The sequence below is a fragment of the Panthera tigris genome, chromosome A3 (assembly GCF_018350195.1).
Source record: "Panthera tigris isolate Pti1 chromosome A3, P.tigris_Pti1_mat1.1, whole genome shotgun sequence".
Lineage (NCBI taxonomy): Eukaryota > Metazoa > Chordata > Mammalia > Carnivora > Felidae > Panthera > Panthera tigris.
Genome location: NC_056662.1, coordinates 334,859 through 352,859, shown reverse-complemented (window position 1 = coordinate 352,859; position 18,001 = coordinate 334,859). Strand labels below are relative to the sequence as shown.

General features: G+C 48.4%; 1 protein-coding gene across 1 annotated transcript in view; it reads left to right on the top strand.

Moving 5' to 3' along the window:
* The window catches only part of PRPF6 (pre-mRNA processing factor 6), a 47,153-nt gene that overhangs the window by 10,746 nt on the left and 18,406 nt on the right, over positions 1-18,001 (top strand). Inside the window, exons 7-11 of the mRNA XM_042979875.1 lie at positions 7,057-7,151; positions 7,619-7,775; positions 8,618-8,780; positions 13,293-13,411; positions 14,323-14,541. Coding sequence (XP_042835809.1) covers positions 7,057-7,151; positions 7,619-7,775; positions 8,618-8,780; positions 13,293-13,411; positions 14,323-14,541 — 753 coding nt within the window. The remainder of the gene's footprint in view (positions 1-7,056; positions 7,152-7,618; positions 7,776-8,617; positions 8,781-13,292; positions 13,412-14,322; positions 14,542-18,001) is intronic.

Below are 18,001 nucleotides of genomic sequence, written 5' to 3'. Positions count from 1 at the left end.
TTAAAATGGACTTGCGGGTTTTTTTCACCTAAGTGCTAAGCCGTCTCTCCGGCACACACAGCAGAGGCAGAGCTTTTGTGAGCAGAGGCTGGCTGCGCCGGCTGGGGGCGGGGCACGCATCGCCTCTGTGGTCACCGTCTCCGTCTCCGACTCCGACTGGAGAGGCAAACCCCCTGCGGCCAGCCAGCCTCCGTCTCGCTTCCGTTCTTGCCGGTGGCGTGGCGGCATCTTCTCCCGCGCGTCTCCTGTCCCAGCAGTGCCGTCAGCGCTGCTTCTGGCGCCTGCTTTGTCCGTTTCCCTCTTGTCTCGACACTGCTCTGACGTAAGTCATCATCCCTGTTGTGTGCGTCTTCAGGAGTTGTTTCTCTTCTAGGGTTTTTTATGGAATGCAGAGTAATTTCTTAAAAATCCTTTATGGTAACTTTTTTGTGGTAAAATATATGTGATAAAACCTACCATTTTAATGATTTCTCTTAATGTTTATTTTTGAAGGAGAGAGAGACAGAGTGAGCAGGGGAGGGGCAGAGAGAGAGGGAGGCGCAGAATCCGAAGCAGGCTCCAGGCTCCGAGCCGTCAGCACAGAGCCCGAGGTGGGACTCGAACCCACAAACTGTGAGATCATGACCCGAGCCGAAGTCGGACGCTGAACCGACTGAGCCCCCCAGGCGCCCCCATACTTAAGTGTACAGACAGTGGTGTTGAGTGCGTTCATGTTGTTACGTGACTGTCACTGCCGCCCGACTCCAGAACTTCTTCATCTTCCCAAACTGAAGCTCTGTCCGCATCGATGCTAATTTCCCAGTTTCCGCCTCCAGCCCCTATTAACTTCTTTTCTTTCTGTCTCTACGAATTTGACTTGACTCTTGCACGTACCCTCACGTGAGTGGATTCGCACAGCATCTGTCCTTTTGTGACTGGCTTTATTTCCATTAGAGTGACGTTCTCAAGGCTCATCCCAACTGTGGCGTGTGTCGGTACCTCTTTTCTTTTTCAAGCTGAAAAACACTCCGTCGTGTGTATGTATAGATCCCATCTTGTCTGTTCTTTCGACAGACGCGTGGGTCGCTTCCACCTTTCGGCCATTGTGACCCGTGCTGCTGCGGACACGGGTGTGCAGGTAGCGGTTTGAGTCCCTGCTTCCGAGTTCCTTTGGGTGTAAACCCAGAAGTGGGTTGGTGGATCATGTGGTGACTCTTTGTTTACTTCTTTGAGCAGCTCTGCCTAAGGGTTGCAGTTTCTCCCCATCCTGGACGTTTGATATTTTCGGATATCCTGGTAATAGCCGTCGTAACAGGTGTGGAGTACTGTCTCGTCGCTGTGGTTTTCATTTGTGTTTCCCTGATGAACGTTGAGTGTCTTTCCATGTGGAGAAATGTCTTCTCATGTCTTTTCCTTGGAGAAAAGTCTACTCAAGTCCTTTACCCATTTTTTTGGTGTTATGGTTTTATTGACACAAATACAACGTGCACATAACCTGTCTGTTCATTTTGTTTGCTGCACAGCCTGGCTTGAGATTGGTGAGTCTCATGGCCGGCGGGGCTGCGCTTTCCACAGTGGTTTTGTGGTTCCTGGAGGGACCCTGTGAGCGGTCTCTGCATAGTAAGACCTGTTGCACATCAGCAAGGCTTCAAGCTCCTTGACATCGTGGACGAGGAACTTCCGGAAGCCACTGGGGAGCGTGTGCTTTGTTTTCTTGTTGCTCCTGTAACCGGTGCTGGCCATCAGGATCTGGCCCTTGAACCTTCCGTGCACTCTATTTTCCGTGCCTCTGGGTTTCTGCCAGTTGAGTTTAATTTGACATATGGGTCTGACTGGTGCTGGATGAACTTCTTGGTTCCCTTTCTGACGGTGCTGTGCTTCACCTGAGGTCTGAAGGCGGCCATGATGCCGGGGAGCGACAGCACCGAGGACGAGCTGCCCGTTTTTTTTCAAGAGCAGTTTTAGATTTCACACCGGAGTTGCGAGAAAAAGACAGATTTCCCATATACCCTCTGCCGCCACACGTGCGTAGCCTCTTCTATTGCCAGCATTCCCATCTGAGCGGGCCAGTCTTTAAAGTTAATGAACCTGCATTTACAAATCATCATCCAAACCTGTAGTTGGTATTAGGGTTCACTCTTGGTGTTGTGCGTTTTATGGATTCGGACAAATGTATAATAACGTGTATCCACCATTGCATAGTTGACTCTTGAACAACGCAAGGGTTAGAGGCAGTGACTCCCTGCTCAATTGGAAATCCGTGTGTAACTTTTTACTCCCCAGAAACTTAACTGCTAAAGCCTGTTGTTGACTGGAAGCCTTACTGATCACTAACTGTTGATTAACGCCTATTTTCTACATTGTATGTATCATGAACTGTATCCTCACGATAAAGGGAGCTCAAGAAAAAACATTATTTAGAAAGTCGTAAGAGAAAATACATTTACAGTATTATCCTGTATTGAAGAAAATCCTTGTAGACCCATGTAATTCAGCCATGTTGTTCAAGGGTCAGTTATTATATCACTAAAAAGAGGTTCACTGCCTTTTAAGAGATTTAAAAATTCCCCTGATAAGCTCTGCCAGCTCATTCCTCCCTGCCTCTCCACCTGTAGCAATCACTGAACTTTTTACTGTCTTCATAGTTCTGCCTTTTCCAGAATGCCATATGGTTGGAACCATTCAGTGTGTAGCTTTCTCAGATTGGCTTCTTTCAGTTAGTAACACGCATTTAAATTTCTTCCGTGTCCTTTCTGTTATTTTTTTTAAATTCACATTAGCTTAAAAACATTTTTTTGATGTTTTGTTTATTTTTGGGAGTGAGAGTACAAGCGGGGGAGGGGCAGAGGGAGGGGGACAGAAGATCTGAAGCGGGCTCTACGCTGACAGCAGCAAGCTTGATGTGGGGCTTGACTCATGTGAGGTCATGACCTGAGCCAGTGTCGGGCATCGCACCGACTGAGCCACCAAGCGACCCAGGCACCCCTCACGTTAGCTTTAATTGTAATAAGATTTGGCATCTTTTTGCATGCTTAGTGGCTATTTCTTTTTAAAAAATGCTTTTAATTTAAGTGTGGCTGACACACAATGTTACATTAATTTCAAGTGTGCTTCTTTATGTCCTTTCATGGCTTCACAGCTCATTTCTTTCTGTCACTGAGCACTGCTCGTTTTCTGGACCTATTTTATCCATCATCTACTGAAGGACATCTTGATTGCGTCTAAGTTTTGGCAGTTTTTTTTGTTTTGTTTTGTTTGTTTTTTTTGTTTTATTTTTTTTCAACGTTTATTTTTGAGACAGGGAGAGACACAGCATGAACAGGGGAGGGTCAGAGAGAGGGAGACACAGAATCTGAAGCAGGCTCCAGGCTCTGAGCTGTCAGCACAGAGCCCGACGCGGGGCTAGAACTCACGGACTGCGAGATCATGACCTGAGCCGAAGTCGGCCGCTTAACTGACTGAGCCACCCAGGCGTCCCAGTTTTGGCAGTTTTGAATAAAGCTGCTGTAAACGTTCGTGTGCAGTTTTGTGTGTGTGCACGTGTAATTTTTTAACTCTGGGTAAATACCAAAGACTGTGACTATTGGATTATATGGTAAGAATATGTTTAGTTTTGTAAGAGACCAACGAACTGTCTCCCAAAGTGGCTGCACCGTTTGGCATGCCCGCCGGCAACGAATGAGAGCTCCCGCCGCCCCACACCCTCACCGGCGTGTGGTGTCAGTGTTCTGGAAATTGCTCGTTCTAAGAGGTGTGTAGCAGTATCTTGTTTTCATTTGCATTTCTCTGGTGACATATGATGTGGAGCATCTTTTCATATTTATATTTGTCATCTGTGTATCTTTGGTGAAGGGTCTGTTAGGGTCTTTGGCCCAGTTTTTAATTGGATTCTTTTCAGACTATTGAGTTTCAATTGCTCTTTCTATGTTTTGGATACACGTCCTTTATCAGATTTGTCTTTTTGAGTATTTGTTCCCAGTCTGCGGCTTGTTTTTTTATTCCCTTGACAATGCCTTTTTATTAAATTTATTTTTAAAATTTACATCCAAGTTAGTTAGCATCTAGTGCAACAATGATTTCAGGAGTAGATTCCTTAGTGCCCCTGACCCATTTAGCCCATCCCCCCTCCCACACCCCCTCCAGTAACCCTCAGTTTGTTCTCCATATTTGTGAGTCTCTTCTGTTTTGTCCCCCTCCCTGTTTCTATATTATTTTTGTTTTCCTCCCTTATGTTCATCTGTTTTTTCTCTTAAAGTCCTCATGTGAGTGAAGTCATACGATTTTTGTCTTTCTCTGACTGATTTCGCTTAGCATAATACCCTCCAGTTCTATCCACGTAGTTGCGAATGGCAAGGTTTCATTCTTTTTGATTGCTGAGTAATACTCCATTGCATATATACACCATGGCTTTATCCATTCATCCATTGATGGACATTTGGGCTCTTTCCATACTTGGGCTGTTGTCAATAGTGCTGCTATAAACATTAGGGTGCATTGTCCCTTCAAAATAGCACAGCTGCATCCCTTGGATAAATACCTAGCAGTGCAATTGCTGGGTCGTAGGGTAGTTCTGTTTTTTATTTTTTGAGGAACCACCACACTGTTTTCTAGAGTGGCTGCACCAGCTTGCATTCCCACCAGCAGTGCAAGAGAGATCCCCTTTCTCCGCATCCTCACCAACATCTGTTGTTGCCTGAGTTGTTAATGTTAGTCATTCTGACAGGGGTGAGGTGGTATCTCATTGCGGTTTTGATTTGTATTTCCCTGATGATAAATGACGTTGAGCATCTTCTCATGTGTCCATTGGCCATCTGGATGTCTTCTTTGGAGAAGTGTCTGTTCATGTCTTTTGCCCATTTCTCCACTGGATTATTTGTGTTTTGGGTGTTGAGTTTGATAAGTTCTTTATAGATTTTGGATACTAACTCTTTATCTGATATGTCATTTGCAAATATCTTCTCCCATTCCTTCGGTTGCCGTTTAGTTTTACTGATTGTTTCCTTCGCTGTGCAGAAGCTTTTTATTTTGATGAGGTCCCAGTAGTTCATTTTTGCTTTTGTTTCCCTTGCCTCCAGAGACGTGTTGAGTAAGAAGTTGCTGCAGCCAAGATCAAAGAGGTTTTTGCCTGCTTTCTCCTCGAGGATTTTGATGGCTTCCTGTCTTACGTTTGGGTCTTTCATCCATTTTGAGTTTATTTTTGTGTCTGGTGTAAGAAAATGGTCCAGGTTCATTCTTCTGCATGTCGCTGTCCAGTTTTCCCAGCACCACTTGCTGAAGAGACTGTCTTTATTCCGTTGGATATTCTTTCCTGCTTTGCCAAAGATCAGTTGGCCATACGTTTGTGGGTCCATTTCTGGGTTCTCTATTCTGTTCCATTGATCTGAGTGTCTGTTTTTGTGCCAGACAATGCCTTTCACAGACAGAAATTTTTTAATATAATGAAGTCTAATTTATCAGTGCTTTCATGGATGGTGCCTTTGGTGTTGTGTCTAAAAAGTCCTCACCAAACCCCAGATCATCTACATTTTCTCCTATGCTACCATGTAAGAGTTTTATAGTTTCGTGTTTTATATTTAGGTTTGTATTCCATTTTGAATTAATTTTCGTGAGGGGTATAGAGTCTGTGTCTAGATTCATTTCTTTGCATGTGGATGTCCAGTGGGTTTAGTGCCATTTGTTGAGGAGACTGTTCTTGCTCCATTATGTTGCCTTTGCTCCTCTGTCAAAGATCAGTTGACTGTATTTCTGGGCTCTGTGCTCGCCCCCCACCCCCGCCCCAAAGTAAGCTCCACACCCGACATGTGGCTTGAACTCAACAACCCTGAGATCAAGAGTGCCATGCTCTACGGACTGAACTAGCCCCCTGGGCCCTGTTCTCTACCACTGATCCATTTGTCCATTTTTTCGACAGTACACACTGTCTTGGTTACTGTGGCTTTGCAGTGAGTCTGAAAGTTGGGTAGTATCAGCCCTCTGACCTCTTTCTTCTGCTTCAATATTGTGTTGGCCACTGCAGGCCTTTGTCTTTCTACATAAGCATTAGAATCAATGTGTTGATACTCATGGAATAACTGGTTGGGATTTTGATTGGGATTGCATTGAATCTATAGATCAAGGTGGGAAGAACTGATATCTTAATGATATTAAGTCTTTTTTTCAGGAACATGGAGAGTAGATGATACTTTTTTGGTTTTTTTTTTTTTTTGGAATTAAAAAAAATTATTTTTAGCATTTTTTTTTTTTTTTGAGAGAGAGAGAGAGAGAGGGCACAAGTGAGTGAGGGGCAGAGAGAAAGAGAGAGAAGTGGGGCTCACCTGAAGCGAGGCTCGTGCTCACCCCAAGCAGCGCTGGAGCTCAGGAACCATGAGAGCCAAAGTCAGAAGCTTAATAGACTGAGCCACCCAGGCACCCGATACTTTGTTTTTAATTTCAGATTCCTTTTGTTCACTGCTGATATATGGGAAAGTGATTGACTTTTGTATGCAACCTTGTATCCTATACCCTTGCTATAATTGCTTATTAAGTCTGGGAATTTTTATGTTGATTCTTTGGATTTTCTACATACACAGTCATCTGCAAACAGAGCCTTATCTTTTCCATTCCAGTCTAGACCACTTTCCTCTTTCTCTTGTCTTGCTGAATTCACTTAGGACCCTCTGTCCACATTTCTTTTTTTTGTTGTTGTTGTTGTTGTTACTGTTTATCATGGTAATTTTAAGGTTCACAGAGAGAATTGTATAATGAACTGCTATTTGCTAATTTAAAGAAAGTTATTGAAATAATCTTTTTACTTTATAATTTCTAGGTTTTACTCATTCATAGGTAGACCTTATGTTTAGCTAGATTTTTTCCCCCTGGGGCTTTTATGATTTTTTTTTTTTTTTAATAACTCTGTTTTATATATATGTGTGTGATCATCACAAACTGTTGTTTTGAGTTAGTGTTGTTTTTCTACCTTTATAGTGTCCGTATTCACTGGTGGTCAGGATTGTGGGAGGGGTCCTGGGGCTTCTGGGTACTTTGTTTTGGCGTCTTTGACTCCCCTCCAGTTCCTGTTTGACTTGTCCTGCCTTGCAGGTGTCTGACTCAGTGAGTGGGCAGACTGTGGTTGACCCCAAAGGCTATCTGACGGATTTAAACTCCATGATTCCGACCCACGGAGGGGACATCAAGTGAGTGCTCTGTGGAACTGGTGGGAAGGAGTGGGACTCAGGTTGCCTAGAGTGTTTTGGATTTTATTTGAAAAGTATGCAGCCAAAATAGGACATGGACATTCTAAAAAACGTGTGGTGAAATAGGTTGATTTTTATCTGTACGGTTACGTATGTTGTGGATATGAAATATGTTACAAATAATATTCAAAATTGGTGGGCATGCTGAACTAGAAGGCACCTTGCTAACTGTGTCCCACACGAGGACCCTCGAGCTCAGTGCCTGCCTGGCGCCTGGAGAGGTCTTACAGCCTGTTTGCACGGGTGCTCCGCAGCCGTCTCAGAAGGGTGCTGGTCAGAGCTTTGAGCGGGTTTTGCCCCTTGGGACATCAGATTTGACAGTTCCTGCACTGGCGTCTTCGTTCTGGGCCTGGGCATCCCCTCGGCAATGTGGTGGCCTGACCCCGTGTGCCTTCCGACCCTTGCAGTGACATCAAGAAGGCACGGCTGCTCCTCAAGTCTGTGCGGGAGACAAACCCTCACCACCCACCAGCCTGGATTGCATCCGCCCGCCTGGAAGAAGTCACCGGGAAGCTGCAAGTAGCACGAAACCTCATTATGAAGGGGACGGAGATGTGCCCCAAGGTAAGGCTCGGGTTAGGGTTTTCCTGGAAGGCTGCACGATGCCAGCCGCGGAGGGACCCTCAGTGTCTGTAGCACACGGGGCGTCTGTGAGAGGTAGACTTGAGGTAGAATGAACCTGCCTGCCTCTTGGTGTCGAGACTCCACACAGCTGGACAGGCCAGGGGGAGGAGGCAAAAAGTGTGAAAGGGCTTTTTCCTGCTTATTTTCACTTAGAGTTTAAGGCTCATCTACGGTTAGTTTAATGGCAGGATAACCTTAACCAGACAGCTAAATTGGTCAGCTTTTCCACTCCACCTAATATAAGAGACATAAAGATTAATTCTCACTCTTAGGAGACTAGTCCAGTACTTTTTTGAAAGGTGGGGAGACTAGACAAGCTTTAAAAAGTCCTTTGAGACCCTCTAATGCACCATACATTTATTGTGCAGATGGGGTGCCCTTGGCAGTGAAAGATACCCTCTCTGAACCCTTAACACAGGACATCAGGCATAAATTAGAACTTCCCAGGCAATCCCACAGCCACATGCTGATACGTCTCCATTTCGTCTGTCGATTGACTCATCATCCCAAAGGGCAGACTGTTTGTCTCTCGTAGTGTTGTGTGTTTCCCTGACTTGGACACAGAGGTGCTGTAGCGACATTCCCAAGCGTTGGCATTACGGGGCCCCCGGTGCAGGCGTGTTTGAGGCCAAGCTGACGGACTTAGGTTTGATTGTAAAACCTGGGGCCATGGGTCTGATGAGCCCAGCCCCTCCTGTTCCCGAGGCTTTCGGGGTCGCCTGCTGCTCTGCCTCAGCTTACTGCCTGCACGGACATTTCTGTTGTTTTGTTTTGCCTCACAGAGTGAAGATGTCTGGCTAGAAGCAGCCAGGCTGCAGCCTGGGGACACGGCCAAAGCTGTGGTGGCCCAAGCTGTCCGTCACCTCCCTCAGTCTGTCAGGATTTACATCAGAGCAGCGGAGCTGGAAACAGACATTCGCGCCAAGAAGCGGGTTCTTCGCAAAGGTGAGCCTCCCTGGGGCTGCCGTCACCAGCGGATGCATCTGGGGCTGTGACCCACGTGAGGCAGGCGCCACCTTCTCCACTCCTGGTGCCCGTGTTCTCACTCGGAGAACAGACTCTTCACTGCTTTGCTCAGGCTTTTGGTGGAAGCGGTTAGGGAATGGGTGATGTTTTCAGGCCTTTTTCTGGGCTGGGTTGCCTCTGCTCTTGGAGCCTCTTGGATCGGGGGGTAGTTTCCACTCTGGATGAGGCACTCGGGTTTATATCCCACACCTGCCTTTTCCCGTTGTGTGACCTCGAGCACGGTAAGCAGTCACGCTGTGGCCCAGGTTTTCCCATCTGTAGGAACAGTGCTCATTCGGAACCTGCTTCTTAGGGCTTGATGTGGCGGTGTCTGTGGGGGGCAAGCCGGGCCAGCCCAGAGCAGGCTTTGGGGTGCCCATCTTCTCCACTGGCAGGAGCCTGACGCTGTGGCAGGTAGCGTGTCATGGTTTTAAGGCTGGACCAACTGGGTGGTAACAGCAGAGCTGTGTGTTAATGGGGTCCTTCCCGTCTCACGAAACCCTTGCTGGGTCACGGGATAGCACCTGTCTTCTCGCCTGGTGCTTCAAGCAGGGTGGCTTGTGCCATCGGCTCCTGTCACAGTGAATGGTTTGTATGGCGAGGAGGCTGTCCCCACCCAGGAGTCACTGCCCAGATGGAGCCTGTGTGGTGAACTGTCGTTGTTGCAGAGCTCGCGTTGAGAGCAGCGTTTCTCCCTGCACAGCCTGTGAAATGGATGCTGCTTCTGGTCTCTGTTCCGGAGCAGATGCGCATGAGAGGGCTGGTCTGGAGTAAACCTGTGTCAGTGGCATAACTCTACTTGAATTGGTGGTGTGGGGAAAACGAGGTATGTTTTGTAGAATTGAGGGCAGTGTTCGGTGAGAGGTTCCCAGCCCTTGTTTTTAAGGTGGGTGTTTGAATGAGATGTTAAGAGGTGTGTGACCTCAGGCCATGCGAGTGTTCTCACACAGTTTCTGACTGTTTGTTCTCTGTGTTTGATTGAGGCCGGGCAGAGTCCCCCTTGTGCCTGTGTGTGTTCATGCGTGTTTTCCTCTCTTGGGTCTGGTTCCTGATTGCAGCCCTATGACCCGTTAAGTCCTCAGCCAGTCTTTTAAAATGAGGCCAGGAGCAGAAAGTTAGCACCTGTCTTGGTTTATAGAAATTAGCTTGTCTTTTTTTAGCCAGAAAATTAGTTCTTTAATGACAAACATATTAAACTGTGGGTAATTAGCATTATTTATTTAGGAAAGCTCTACTGAATCTCGCCTGCCACAACTCATGATGAATGGTCAGAATGTCTTTGTGGCCACTCCTTTTTCACCACCACATTACCTGGATTCATTTCCATCTGGCTTCAGATTTGGAGAGGGGAGCAGGCATGGAGGTGGGGCCTGCAGAGCAGTGTTGACTGATGGCTTTTCCGAGCTGTGCTGGATCTCTAGAGCAACGGCTCTCCTGCCTCTGCTTCTCTCAGAGAGCTGTGCTAAGGTAGAAAGAACATGGAGTCCCCAAGCTGGCCTCTGCCCCTAATCCCTGCTCTTGGTCCTGGCCTGCCCCTGGCCTCAGAGTATTTCCAAGAACAGCATTCTTTTTTCAGATGCCTGGGGCAGAGCTGGGTGCTGCTTCAGTTAGCTCTTGGTGAGAATCAAGGTGACAGCTACTTCCATCAGTGACTTAGGACACCTCTCCAGCCCTCAGTTGCTGGCATGGGAGCTCTGGGTCTCAGCTGAATGCAGCTGACCTCTTAGTCCGTTGTTGGGAGGATTTGAACTTGGAATGCTAGTCTGACACCTGAGTGACCTTGAGCGAGGTATTAGACCTTTGAGCTGGTGTCCTTGTCTGTATAAGGGCAACATGTGGGCCTGAGGCTAGGCTATTGGCTGCCTCCTGTCAACTCGGCTCACTATGATAGACGTGAAGGTCTATGTTACTCTGCGATTAATACAGTCATAAAAGTGGAGTTATTTTAGCCTGAAACCGTATATTTTGGTGCATAAATCATGGCAGCCTCCAGTGGCCGTCACTGTCGGGTCACTGTGAGCAGAGGGATGGCACCTGAGTGTCCTCCCTGCAGGGCCACGGCTGGAGATCATGTTGGCCTCTGTGTGATCCCATCTTCTGCTTGCGGGCATGTCTATTCCGGACTGCTCTTTTCCTACCTGGGCTGCCCCTTGTATACCGGCTGGCTGCAGCCTCTCAACATGGTAGCTGGCCTCTGGGAAGAGCTCTGGCAAGAGCCGAACCGGCCAGCAGCAGCTGGCTTTAGCTTTAGTCCTCCGGGCTGCTGACGAGACAGCGGTGGAGGAGTTCCCACTGTCTTCCCAAAAAGTGGACACACACCAGCCCTGGGCGTCGTACCCATCTCTTGGGGAAGGTAACGACCTTGTGAGTTCAGTCCCACTGGAAAGTTCCAGATGCTAGAGACTGAATGATGAAGTTTACTTCCACTGATCTGCAGTGTAATGCGGAGAAGGGAAGCAGGGGCAAAGTAGCTAACGTGTGCCTGCAGGGGTGTACTTGCGTGTCCTCGTGTTTCTGGCTGGTCCCTTGGCTGGAGGATAGGACTTTCTTCCTCCACTGCTGTGCCCTCTGCTAGCACCTTACCTGGTCAGGGTCCTTTCCTGGACCGGGGACTCGAACTGTGAACTCCCGAAGTGGCTAGGTCCTCAGCGGTCTGGCTTTCTTGGGCTGCCACGCTTCCATTAACTGACTTTGGAAGTGGAAACCCTAAGCCAGGCCTCAGCGCTCTCTGGGCTCTGGTCACGGGTGGTCCTTCCGCAGTACACAGTGCCACTCAGTCTCCCCTTGGGGGTGAGAGTTCGCCTCTCCAGCCAGGGCTGGTGCAGTGGCCTCAGAGGGCTCCTCTTTCACTGTGGTAGAGCTGTGGCTCTGAGGCTTCCTGCAGAGTCCACAGGTGGGAACCACGCTTTCCCAGTGGGTTGGGACCTGTAGTCTGGGGAGCTGCTTGGATGTCACTGCTTCTTCCTGGACCTGTGCGTTTTGGCTGCGTGAGAAGCACCCGTGTAGGCGGTTGCATCCCATGATGTTGAGGCCTGTGGCTTCGGGGTGTTTCTCCCAGCCATGTTCGAAATGCTCACCAGTGTCCCATTGTTCTGCTAGGCCTTTGCTGCAAATGATGGGGATGTGGTAAGGCCAAGGGATCCCGCGGTCTGAGCCCTTTGCTGCACGTTTTTCTCTGTGAAATCGGTTTCTTGAGTACGCGGTGGATGTGTGGTGCTGGAAGGGCTCTGTAGTCAGGAAGGCACTTCCAACCCAGAGAGAACCAGTCCCTGCCGTTGCCGATGGAATGGGTCCAGGGTGTTGGCCCAATCCAGGGGCTGGCTAGGGAATGGTTCCGGGTGAGGGAGCTCAGCTCAGCAGTGGGCATCGTCAGGCCACCCTTGGGAGGGATTCCGTGAACTCCGAATGGCCCTCTGTGATCCTGCTCCGTGGCGCTGGTACGCAGCCCCGTGGATTGGGTGGGGGCGGCACGTCCCCTGAAGAGGAGGCCTGCCAATTGCTTCTGCTGGTGAGGGAGGCTCAGCTCCATTGGCAGGGAGGCCTGCCAATTCATCTGCTGGTGATGAAACCTGGCTTCATCCGGGTGCCCCCAGAAGGCCCCAGTCTGTGCCCTGATTTCAGATGAAATCAGAGAGCTGCCTCAGAAGTGCTGTGCTTTCCTGGCCAGTGACCTGAGCCGTGCTGTTCTCCATCAGCCCACCCCTGCGGGGGGCCTCCCGGAAGGCCTGGCCTCGCCCTCCCCTAGTACTCACGCTGCAGGGCTCTGTGTTGGTCTGCCTTCTGTTTTGGACTTTTTGGTAAATTGTGTATGAAGAAAGGGTTCTGTTGCTTAAACAGAGGTTTGGAAGTTTCTGGACTGCACAAAGCTGTAGCCTCTTCTGGGAGTCCGTCCCCCTTCTCCGATGTCACTCCATATGCTGGCTGCCGTGGGCCACCAAAGGAGCCCACCTGCTGCAGAACCAGTCTGTCTGCGTCAGCGCACAGCGCTCCTCAGGGGCCAAGAAGGAGCCCACACCCAGCCGGCCCTCAGATGCACACCAGCCTGGGGAGATGTGTATCCCAGGGCCACTTCTCTTTTCTTTCCCCCGGTTTCTGCACACTCACTCACGTGCAACCCTCCCGGCCAGCCCTTCACACGTGGGTGATTGCCTTCTTGTGGTTCTTAACGTTGGTTTTCAGGCCTGAGTGGGAGCAGAGATGGCACACAGCTCCCTGTGCCTCCCTCAGTTGTCTGCTGTGTCCTGGTCTTGCTTGTGATTGAAGATGTTCTGCCCTGGGCTTGGCTGTATCTGCCCCAGACTCGAGAGGACCCACATAAAGGGCTGCTCCGCGATCCTGGCCACCAAGGGAGGGATCTTTTGGCCCTGCTGGTGGCAGCGCTCTTGGTGACACAAGCATCCTGCTTCTGCTTCTGCTTTTCTGTGACCCGATTTCTTGTCTGACCTTTCTCAGCCCTTGAACATGTTCCAAACTCGGTTCGCTTGTGGAAGGCGGCCGTTGAACTGGAAGAGCCTGAAGATGCTAGAATCATGCTCAGCCGAGCTGTGGAGTGCTGCCCCACCAGCGTGGAGGTGAGTCTGGCAGACTCTGCCCGAGTCCAAGTGCGGCGTCAGCTGAGCATGGGGCTGTGATCTCTGGGGCCGTAAGGCAGGGTGAAATCATACGAGGCCACCTCGTAACGCGGCTGCTGGGCAGAATGGCCAGCCTGGCCGTGGTCACTCGTGCTCCTAGTGGAAGTGCAGAATGGAATCTGTTTTGAGCACTCTTTTGCAAGGGCCTGTCCTTCTATTTCAGCTCAGAGTTTGTAAATGGGTCCTGCACAGTGGAGGGTGGTAGAAAATACTAATGGCGTCTTTCTCTCAGCCCAGCATGAGAGGTCCGTTGCCTCAAACTAGTTGGGTTTCTTTAGTTTCAAACATTCTGGTTCACAGCATTCTGTGCAGTGATTTTTAGTGTCGGTTTTATGATATCCAACATGTCCTTAATTATCCTAAGGGGTATTGTGAAATTCTCCAAGCAAAATTAATCTTCATTTATGTAAAAGTAAATAGAGCCCATACACATCTTTGGTGATGAAATGCTGCAGAATGAACAGCCAGGATGTGAGAACCCCAGAAGGCTGAACACCCGGGTGTCCTTTGTGAAGTCCGCAGTCGCGTCCTGCTCATCTTCTGTGCCACACCTGGAATGAGTCTGGCACAGTGTGTACATTTAACTGGTGTTTGAAATGTTTGACTGAGAATCTGTCAACTTCTCGTGTTCACCAGAGTCACTAAATAAGTCAGAAGCAGAACTGCACGGTTAATCAGATCAGGTGAAAAATGTTGCTGTATATGTTCATGGGCCCTGTTTAAAGGATCCTTGAGAGCTGTTAGAAAGAAGTTTATGCAAGTGCTGCGGCCTGTTAAGGTTGGCTCAACGTTTGACCTGGCGGGTTGCACTGAATGCTGTCCTCTTGTTTGCTGGTGTTGTCTCCCCACAGCTCTGGCTTGCTCTGGCAAGGCTGGAGACCTACGAAAATGCCCGCAAGGTCTTAAATAAGGCCCGGGAGAACATCCCTACAGACCGGCACATCTGGATCACGGCTGCCAAGCTGGAGGAAGCCAATGGCAACACGCAGATGGTGGAGAAGATCATTGACCGAGCCATCACCTCGCTGCGGGCTAACGGTGTGGAGATCAACCGCGAACAATGGATCCAGGTGAGGTCAGCAGGTAGGACTCTCCTCCGTAAGCAGCTGTGTCTCGGTGTCTGCTTTAAACATGTACGTTGGGGGGCGTCTAGGTGGCTCAGGTCATGATCTCATGGTTTGTGAGTTCGAGCCCCGCGTCGGGCTCTGTGCTGACAGCTTAGAGCCTGTATCGGATCCTCTGAACCCCTCTCTCTCTGCCCCTCCCCTGCTTTCTCTCTCTTTCAAAAATAAATAAACATTGGGGCGCCTGGGTGGCTCAGTCGGTTAAGCGGCCGACTTCGGCTCAGGTCATGATCTCACGGTCCGTGAGTTCGAGCCCCGCGTCGGGCTCTGTGCTGACAGCTCAGAGCCTGAAGCCTGTTTCAGATTCTGTGTCTCCCTCTCTCTGACCCTCCCCCGTTCACGCTCTGTCTCTCTCTGTCTCAAAAATAAACATTAAAAAAAAAAAAAAATTAAAAAATAAATAAACATTAAAAAAAAAATAAAAATGCATGTTGGGGGGTGCCTGGGTGGCTTAGTCAGTCAAACCAAGGTCTGACTCTTGGTTTCTGCTCAGGTCATGATCTCATGGTTCGTGAGTTCAAGCCCTGCCTCGGGCTCTGTGGTGAAACTGTGGAGCCTGTTTGGGATTCTCTCTCTCTCTCTCTCTCTCTCTCTCTCTCTCTCTGCCCCCACCTTGCCCCTCTCCCGCTTGCATGTGCTTTTTCTCTCTCTCAAAATAAATAAATAAACTTAAAAAAAAAAAACACGTTGGAGTCTCTCATAGGGTAGGGGCTGGTGGATGCTAACTGAGGGTCGTGACGCTGGCAGGAAAGCAGACATGTGTGGCTTTTCCTTAGTTTTTATAGAGTTGACACCCTGAGGACACCTGTGGGTTGGATACCCTGAAGAACTTTCTGCACACGGACACTAGTGAGTAGTACCACTTTTCGAGGAGAAATAATACGATCTAAAGAGAACGGTAGGCCTGGGGCTGGTGAAGTCTCTGAAGATCTTCTGACCCAGCTTCCAGGGTGGGCGACGTCTCCTGCCTTCCACTTTCACCACGTGAGCTCTCTGGGCCAGGACTCCCCGTCTCCTGGGGGCCCTGCCTGTAGCGGAGTCAGCCTGGGGCGGGGAGTGCTTCTTTACCCCCATCTGCTCCCCACCAAGGGCCCTATGCAGGCGGCCCTCTTGTTTCGCCTACTGCCCTTGGCATTACAAGCTGGGAAGGTGGCCTCAGGCCTCCCGCCGCCTCCTTCTTGTGTTCCTGCTGCCGCAGGTCGGCTTATAGCTCCAGTTGTCCGCCCGGGGGCCTCTCCCCTCCTGAGGAGGTGGCCTCGAGGGGCGTGCTGCCCTGTTCCCAGGGATCCCCTCTTGATCAGTACCTCTGCCCTGTGTGGGTGTCATGCCATGTGGCCTCTCTGTGTTTGGGCATTTTTTTTTTTTTTTTTTTTTTTTTTTTTTTTTTTTTAAATCCTGGCTGCAAGGTCTCACATGTCCCTCTAAAATTCAACCGTTGAGATTCAGCCCCTTTATTTCCTTGGTGTTTTTAGCCACGTTGTTACTTTTCGATGCCTCGTTCCTTTGTGGAGACCCATGGAGACCCACGTTTCCAACTTGTGTCTTCTTCCTTCTGCCTGAAGGGCTGTAACAGTTTCTTATGTAAATTCTTCCAGTTTTTACGTGTCTGGAAACTGTATTTGATCTGTTTTTGAAAGCTGTTTTCCCTTGGTATAGAATTTAGGTTGACAGTCTTGTTCCGCAGTACTTTCAAGGTACAACTTTACTGTCTTCTCTTGTGTGTTATTTCCCATAAGGCATTTGTCATCTTTATCTTTGTTTCTTCATACATATTATCTTCTCTTTCTTTTTAAAACAATTAATGACTTAAATTTTTTTTAACGTTTATTTATTTTTGAGAGAGCGTGCGCGCGCACGTGAGCGGGGGAGGGGGAGGGACAGAGAGAGAGGGAGACCCAGAATCTGAAGCAGACTCCAGGCTCTGAACTCTCCTCACAGAGCCTGATGTGGGGCTCAAACTTAGAAGCTGTGACCTAAGCTGAAGTCGGATGCTTAACCGACTGAGCCATCCAGGTGCCCCTGTTGTAGCTCTTACGTTTATATTTATGATCCATTTGAGTTCGTTTTTGGGTGTGGTGTGAGGGAAGGCTTTAACTTCATTCTCCACGTGCATGGCCAGTTGTCATCGGTGTAAGAGTTTATTTCTGAACTCAGTCCTAGTCCTTGGACTGTATGTCTTTATGCTAGCACTGTGGTATTCGGATGGCTGTAGCTTTGTAGAAAGCTTTGAAATCAGGAAGTGACCTTTGTCGTCTACAAGATTCTTTTAGGTGTGCTTGATTCTTTGTGTTTCCATATGAATTTTAGGATCAGCTTGTCAGTTCCTGCAAAAGAGAAACTTGGGGGGCGCCTGGGTGGCTCAGTCGGTTAAGCGTCTGACTTTAGCTCAGATCATGATCTCGCAGTCCGTGAGTTAGAGCCCCGTGTCGGGCTCTGTGCTGACAGCTCGGAGCCTGGAGCCTGCTTCGGATTCTGAGTCTCCCTCTCTCTCTGCCCCTCCCCTGCTCATGCTCTGTCTCTCTCTCTCTCTCAAAAATAAATAAAAACATTAAAAAAAATTTTTTTTAAAAATAAAAGAAACTTGGACCAGCTGGGATTTTGATAGGGATGTCATGGGACCTGCAGATTGCCTTGGGGACTGTTGGCATCCTGACAGTATTAAGTCTTCTGACCCATGAACATGGGCTGTCTTTCCATTTATTTAGGTCTTCAGCTTTTTCAGCAATGTCAGTGTACTAGTATTGCACTTCTTTCGTTTTATTCCAAATATGTTGTTATTTTTGATGCTATTGTAAGTGGAATTTTCGTGTCATTTTCAGGTGGTTCATTATTTGTGTATAGAAATACAGTAGACTTCTGAATATTGAGCTTGTGTGACCTTGCTGAAATCATTTATTAAATTGTAATAGATTTAATGGGTTCTGTAGGGTTTTCGGTATGCTAGATCATGCCATCTGCTTATACGATTTTACTTCTTTTTTCTTCCCCCTTCTGGATACCTTTTACTTCTTGTCTAATTGCCCTGATTAGAACCTCTAGTGAAATGTTGACTAGAAGTGGGGAGAACCAACATCTTTGTCTTCCTCCTGATCTTAGGGGGAAGTATCTAGGTTTTCCTGTGGAGTGTGGTGTTAGCTCTGTAGCTCATTGGTGCCTTAGTTATATTTTAAAGAGCTTTTCTTCTTTTCTTTCCATTTCTTTTTGGATCACTTGTATGGCTTTGTCCTCAAAGTTTGTTCTGTAACATCTGATCTGCTGTTTATCTCATCTAGGGGATTTTCCACTTCAGATCTTGTAGTTTTCATTTCTGTGAATTTAATTTTGGTCTTTTAAAAAATGTCTTTCACATCTGTACAACCGGTTTTTTTTTTTAAGAGAGAGTGTATATACGAGTGGAGGAGGGGCA